General features: G+C 40.5%; 1 protein-coding gene across 1 annotated transcript; it reads left to right on the top strand.

Annotated features, from left to right (window-relative positions):
- The first annotated feature begins 5,626 nt into the window (after positions 1-5,626).
- On the top strand, positions 5,627-7,374 carry LOC110944120 (histone-lysine N-methyltransferase SETD1B-like). Its single transcript, XM_022185836.1, has 3 exons — positions 5,627-6,007; positions 6,480-6,943; positions 7,368-7,374. The coding sequence occupies exons 1-3, from the start codon at positions 5,627-5,629 to the stop codon at positions 7,372-7,374; spliced, it is 852 nt and encodes a 283-aa protein (XP_022041528.1).
- The last annotated feature ends 317 nt before the right edge of the window (positions 7,375-7,691 follow it).

Genomic DNA, 7,691 nt, shown 5'->3' with positions numbered 1-7,691 from the left:
AAACGTCTCAATCATTACTTTTTTTTGGAAGGTGATTTTCTATGTACTGGACCTATTGGTCACCGGGTTCATGTCGAAGACAACCCCCCGTCAGCCCTGCACTCTCGGACGCGATGTTCGATCGGGCCCCGGCCGCCGCACAAGCTGACTTCCGCCCGGAAACCATACTGCCCCCACACGAGAGACTCGCTGGGGTAACAGCTGGGTAAAACTGGGTTGCCCTCAAGACCGCACCATGCCTCGGTAGGATACGAACCATCATTGGGACGTCCCACCCCCGTATGCAACACCCGGGAGTCGAACCGGCGACCTCCAAGAAGGAAGCCGGCCCAACCCAAACCATATGGGGATTTCCAAGTGAGCTTCATTGGGACGTCCCAACCCGTAATCATTTATTTTTTTTATGTCTTTTATATATAACGTTTAAACGAAAAAACATAACATTAATATAGGTAACATTAAAACTAAATAAAAAGTTTACATTGAAAAAAATAATAATATTTAAATATTAAAAGTAGTGGGTTGCAATAAAACATAAACTACTAATATTTTAGATATTAAAACTAAAGGTGTGAATTTTAAGTTCTCCAAGCCGGTTTCTCAAAATCCTCTAAATCACAACGTTAGCAAACTAAATTAAGTGTCGTAGCAAGCGGTTCATCCTCATCACGGTTCAATGCATTGACATAGCACATCTCAAAATGTGCACACTTTGTTCGTAAAGCGTAAACCTTCCTAAAATTTCATTTCTTCCGGAAACATTTTCAACCACATGTTGATAGAATGTGGATATAACCTATTCCAACATTGATGTGAATCTAAGGGCAACCCTAACTCAACCGTATCCACCCAACGCGTGGCCAAACCGATATCCTCTTACTCAATCTAACGACGAGCCATTTGAGAGTAGTATTTTTGAGAGTATAGAAAATGAGAGTAGAGATTATGTAAACAAATTAGTGTGCGTGTTTACAAATATGGTAAAATAAATCAATGGTCAAAACCCCCATTTTTTTGTTAAAACCCCTTAGTTAAACCAAAATTTTGGTTAAATTTGTCAATTTGACAATTTAAGTCCCTCTAGTTTGGGTTTTAGTCCTATTTTTTATTAAAACCTCCATTTACCTTCATATTTAGCTCACATTAACATACCACATGCCAAATAAACTCCTTACTACAAAATACTTGCTGGAAAATTATTAAGTTTGGCTAATTTACATTTTTAGCCCTTACAGTTTGGTAATTTCCACTTTTGACTTGAATTTCACTTTTCTTGTTATTTAAGTAGTGTAGTTCTTTTTGTTAACTGATAAAATAAGTTTGCCTTCATATCTAGTTAGGTTTATAACCAAATGGTTTAAATTATATAAATAACCCTTGTAGTTTGGTTTTTGACACCTCAAACCCAAACTACAACTTTTATTTTAAAACCCCATCTAGTTTTCCAATTCAACCGAAAGGGTAATTCTATTAAATTAATGATGTTACTTCCAAACTTATTTTAAAAGTTCTTTGAGCTTCATTCCATCTAATTACATGCTTAATATTTTAAATTAATGTAAATTCCAGATTTTAGGATCCTTTGAGTTTGGTCTTTAACATCTCGGACCCAAACTACAACTTCCATTTTCCTGTAACAAGTAAATCCTAAAATGGGATGTTACAAGTCTACCCTCCTTAAAGAAGGTTTCACCCCCAAAACCTCATTCTTTCTATATCTCTCCATTTCAATGATAAACTAAGTGCATTTGTGACAACCCTTACCAAAGCAGGTATCCGTACGACTTAATTAATATTTAATTACTGGTTAATTACTGTGCTTGCTTGAAATTATGGATAAACTGCTACCTGAATACTGATACATGAACATACTTGCATCATACTTTATTTGTTGTCACTCCATTATTTACATACAAGAACTCTAGTGACAACCTTGATGCACAAAAGCACAGTAGCACAATGAACGGATAACCCACTTAACATGTTGATATAGCCAGCACCAGGCAGGCACTGCCTCTAAGGCCTGTATGAGCCAGGAATAGATCACTACACTAGTAGAGAGTGTAGGGATATGACGGTTGTAGAACTGCGTCACTAGGTATAAGTTATAGTAACCGGATGTGCCTAAAACATACTTTAAATACAAAATTCAGCACTTTAAATAAAAATTCAGCAATTAGCCAACTAATAAAGTGCCAAAACATGAGAAAAACATTACTAGACACTTTCTAAAGTGTCGGGAATAAATCGTGTCACTAACAAAATAGTATTTACGACACTCTAAAGCTTTGTTAAGTACTTTAACGGATCACTATCCAACCAAACAACCGGACTATACCCGGAACATAAAAATATTGCCATCAACACTGTTTTTCTTTTTCTGAGCTAGTTAGGGTCCCCGAATACCCTAACACCCGTCACAACTCACTACATGCTAGTAACCGGGTTAACCCCCTAATTAACTAACTAGATCCTATTTATCTAGTTGAAATCTAACCAAATACCCCCCCCCCCCAACCGAGTTCGGCCCTCATGGGGGACACCCCATTGTCCTTACAAGATTATTTTAATCCTAAATGTCTAATATCTAGCTAGCATAAAACCCTTTGGATAATTAAGTTGGAAATTGTCTATAAGTAACAACCTTAGTCCATCATAATTATTTCACCACTTAGAAAAACCACACTACTCTCTCCCTCTCTTGACAGTTTCGGCCGAGAGCCACCCCACACCAACATCCATTTTCGAGTTTTGATCAAGGCATTCCAAGCATCTACAAGGGCTAAGGATCGCGTATAAGGAACCTCGGTGCACTCGGATTGCGAAGGACCTCGCTACATTGCTTTTATCCACTCGTTTTTTGACTAGTTTCTTCCCTAGCCTCGAGCTAGTAGTAAGTGACTCTAAACGCCTTCTTGATCTATTCTAAAGTGGTTAAAATGAACTTTGTCGATTAAAAATCATGAACATACAAGATGACATACTAAAAGTTACAAAGATGATAAACATGTTGGATAAATGCAATAGAGTTGTGTAAAACTTGTAAGACTTGTTTTATTGTGATTATTTAGTGTTGATCTATGCTAGTAGTAGCTCGGATCGTCATCTAACCCGGCTAAGTCGTGTCCATGAAACATGACCTAGAATTTATTAAAGTATGAAAGGGGTTAAATGATGAACACTACCACATATCAAGCATGAACTTGTGTAAAGACAATCTTTCTTATGAAATAGACTTGTAAACTAGTAGATCTACGGATCTACAAGTGGTATTTTCAAAAGACCAAGCGTCAAAAGAAATCATATTTTCTAAACCGGGTTTTACATGAACAAGAGTGATTTTTGTAAACACACAAGTGTGTAGACACTTGTGTAACACAAAGTTTTGACAAAAGAACTATTTTTGTAAATATTGACAAGAAGTTGTGGAAAATTATTTTCTTTAAAAACGAGACTCTCAAGAAACCAAGTTGATTTATACAAAGATCCACTAAAAATAATGGGAAGTTACTACATATTTTGGATAAACCACAAGTTCATGTATTATTGCGATTTATATCTATTTTGACTAGTTTGATGGTTGAGTATTGTTTGTTGTTGATTGAGAAAATTGTTGTTTGAAATTATAAAAGAAAATGATACGCTTGAAAGCGTGGCCACCTCCAGTTATAGGGGAAACTCTGGTGAAATTTTTCCAAAAACCTAACACTTGGAAATTTTTTTTTTACAACAAGTGTTATGAATATATTTTTAACTTGTTTCCAAATAAATTTCGCCATGATTTTGTTACAAAACTTCTAAGTGTCGGAGGTGGGATTTTCACAAAATAAAACGTGATAAATATATATTTAGTATATATATTTCAAATATTATTATTTTGTGAACTATACAAATATTATTTTTAGGGTAAAAATAATATTACCGAATGTTAACGATTCCAAAATAATACGAACGCCTTCACAATAAATATTCAAGTTACCACGGTATTATTAATACCACCCGATCTTTAAACGTAACTTACGCATTTTCGGAAAAATACTAGTAAACGCGTATTTTGACAAGAGTATTGTTTTGGGGAAAAATTATAAGGATTAAAATATAATATTTTTGGGAAAAATATTAATATTTTGGAAGTAAAGTATTTTTGATAAATAAAATAAAATATATTTTATTAAGTGAGACTTAATAATATATTCCGAAGATATACGAACGCACATGTATTAAAGCCCCCATCATTGGGAAGGAAAATATTTACCAAATATTTACGAAGTGTAAACACGAAATAGTTGCCTAACTATTTCCCTAAGACATTAAACCTTAAGCTAAGGCACGGCCGTCCGTCTGATAGAGTTAGTACGTGTAGGTCGTCGCACAGCGGATTGATCAGGAGATTTTCTCGATAGAGACGCACCACTGTGAGTTCATGTCCCCTTTTCTCTTAACTGTTATCAGTTTTCTAAACTGCGGGGGTGAAATACATGTTACTATGATTACAAGTACTTTTTACATGGTATGGTTAGCGTAAGGAGGGTTACTACTTAGATCATGTGAGTGGGTAGGCGCAACTTGAGGCCATTAATCCTCATTGTAGGACCGAGGGACAGTAGCGGTAGATCTATCTGGGTGTAGCGAGCCTAGCCCCAGGCCCAGCATAACGGACCTCGGGGTGACTTTGTACCCAACGCCAAATCCGCTAGGTTTGAGTCTTCCTACTTGCACTTCACACATATCAATGGCCTTGCAAACCATTGGTGATCTCTTTTTCCTTATTTGCTACATATCAGGATTTTTATTACATACAAAGGTTTTATTACTCACTTACACATGAACTCGCTCAACAATTTTTGTTGATTTTTCCAACTTACATGTATTTCAGGGAACTAAAGATCTGGCGCGGTATGCTACGTTTTCCCGCTGCATAAGAGTTTCGAGGTCATCCAAGTTTAGGGGATGTGACTTTTACCTGGACGAGTCATAGTCCTTAAACTGCGTTTATTTCATGTTGGTGTTGTGTCTTTCAAACAATGTTTTTATGTTATCAGGTTGTAGTGTCCGTTGCACGAGTCAACGCCTTAAGTCAATGTTGTGTTACTTATGTTTTAAAACTTAATTCAATGGATGATCTTGCATGGTTTTATTTTCATATAGCTTTATTATGATTAAGCTATGGTATTAAGAAGTCACACCAAATTAACCACGCTTCCGCAAAGCCAGGGTGTGACAGCTTGGTATCAGAGCTCTGATCATAGCGAACTAGGATTCCTTCTCGAGTCTAGACTATGATCACTAGGGCTCTCACGAAAACATTTTTACACTGCATACCACTTAAGTCCAGATCTAAAACGTTTTTACAAGCAAATGTTGAGCACATTTTATTTATTAGTTATAGGCTCAGTCTGGGAGGCTGAGGCTCGGTCTGGGAGGCCGAGGCTCGGTCTGGGAGGCCGAGGCTCGGTCTGGGAGACTGAGGTAGTTGTCTAGTGGGACTAGGGAGTCAGTCTGAGAGGCTGGGAGAATAGGCTAGTGGGACTAGGAGAACTATTTGATTGCTTAATTGGTGACTAATGTGTTTATCTGATTGTATGATTGATTATTTGTGCATATTTGTGTTTATGTTACAGACAACATGGATTCATCAGGCACTGGTGAGTCGGACACTACGGGTCCTATGCCCATCGTATCAGACGACCGAGAGTCATCGGAGCATAAGGTACACACTTCAGATGTTACCAGCACGGATGAGGATGATTTCCAGCCATTCGCGCTACCCGATGTTGACGCCGAGCCCGCTGATGGCCCTTTTGCCGGGGATTTGCCGCTCGTAGAGATCCCTGCCCCCATACCTCTTGCCTCTTATCCTGTTCTTGATATGCTTCTTGACGTCGACGCTGATGATGATCTCGATTTGTTTGACGACGAGCCCCTGGAGGATGATATTGAGGGCGAGGCCCTTATAGCTGCCGACGACCCCTTGCTGCTTGCAGATGCTCCTGCTGAGGAGTCACCTGCTCATTCACCCGTCCCAGACTCTTTCGAGTCTCTGGCCTCTGCACCGTCGCACACTCAGGGTGCGCAGCACTATTCTCATGCCTCAGATCCCGATAGAGCATCATCTGCTGCCCCTGCCCCGAGCTACGCCTTCGATCACGACATTTATGAGGGTTCCGACCATGTTTTTTCCACCTGGGTTTGATCCGGACCAGGACATTGAGTTTATACACCTGGATCAGCCTATGGAAGACCCTGTTGACCCAGTTGACCCTGCGTTTGCTGACCACGCAGATTTCGAGATGGAGTTCGATGACCCCGAGCCTGCCATGGCCCCCGAGCCGGTAGCCGCTCCCGACCCTGTGTTTGAGCATGACCCTATTCATGCTGGCGTACCCATTGTTGACCCTGTGATTGCTGATCTACCCGTTGATGATCACCCTGTTGATGCTCCACTATTGGAGGATGATCATGTTGTTGCTGCTGCTCAGGCTGATGCCCCTCTCATCGATGACGTACCCGCTGAGCCTGTTGATGTCGCTCCTCTTCCTGATCCTGTTCCCTTGGAGCCCGATCATGCGCTATTCGCAACCCATATTGATCCCCGTTATGCGCACACCCAGAATGGGTGGATTAATGCTGATGATGAGCTCCCGCCTTTTCCCCCTCATACCACCGATGCACGTCACATGGATTTCCCTTTTTCGTTCGCTCAGTTCACACCTCCAGCACGACCTAGAGAGGGTTCCTCGACTCATCCCTTCGGCCATGTGCCGACATCTGTCCCAGTTATACCACAGTTTTCTACTGCTATTCCCCCTGTTCCACCACTTTCTGTGCCACCTTTTACCCCAGCGAGTGAGCCATTCCTTTGGGCGTCACCACCTATCATGCCACCATCCGATCCCTACCATCCTTTTCATATGGGATATTCTATTGAGGACATTCTTATGTCGTTTGTTGTCCAGCAGGAGGCACTCACACAGCGCATACAGGAGCTCGAGAGAGCACAGCCACCGCCGTGCCAGTGTCAGGGTCAGACTCACCCTGCTATTTCGCAGCCCCCTCGACCGTTGTCACCGGACTCTGCTGCATGTCTTTGGGCACTGGAGCAGCAGATGGTTCCTGGTTGCGTTCCCAGCGAGCCATGGAGGAGGATTGGCTCCATTTGCGTCGTTTGTTCTATTCCCATTTTCCCCCTCCTCCACCGCCATCAGTGTAGGGCTCTTTAGTACAGCACAGGTGGACTTTGGTGAGAAGACGACGATTGCTCTGACCGCACAGCTTTTTGGAGACTGCATTCTGATCCTGACTTTTGTTGATATGTATATGGATGTATTGACACTGATTTGATATATTTTTGGACTGGGGTGATGTAGCCCTTAGTCGTTGCTGATGAATGTTACAGTTATGTACTTGTACACTTTACCATGTGGTCTCGATTAATGGCAATGCAATCGCAGTATTCTCATCATATATGATGTTTGATTGATTATTTATGCTTTATGACATGGGATGTTGTGTGATTGATATAATTGTAACATGGGATGTTATGTGATTGGTCTATTTATTAACATAAGATGTTATGTACTATTACTATCATTATATACGTACGCTTTACTATGGCCTGACCCACGTGAACACATCGTTTAGTAGATGCCGCCGAGACGTCAAATGCAAATGCCTACCAATGAGGCAGAGCT

The sequence above is a fragment of the Helianthus annuus genome, chromosome 13, assembly GCF_002127325.2.
Source record: "Helianthus annuus cultivar XRQ/B chromosome 13, HanXRQr2.0-SUNRISE, whole genome shotgun sequence".
Taxonomy (NCBI): Eukaryota; Viridiplantae; Streptophyta; class Magnoliopsida; order Asterales; family Asteraceae; genus Helianthus; species Helianthus annuus.
Note: the sequence above shows the minus strand (reverse complement) of the source record. Positions and strands in the feature narration are given on the sequence as shown.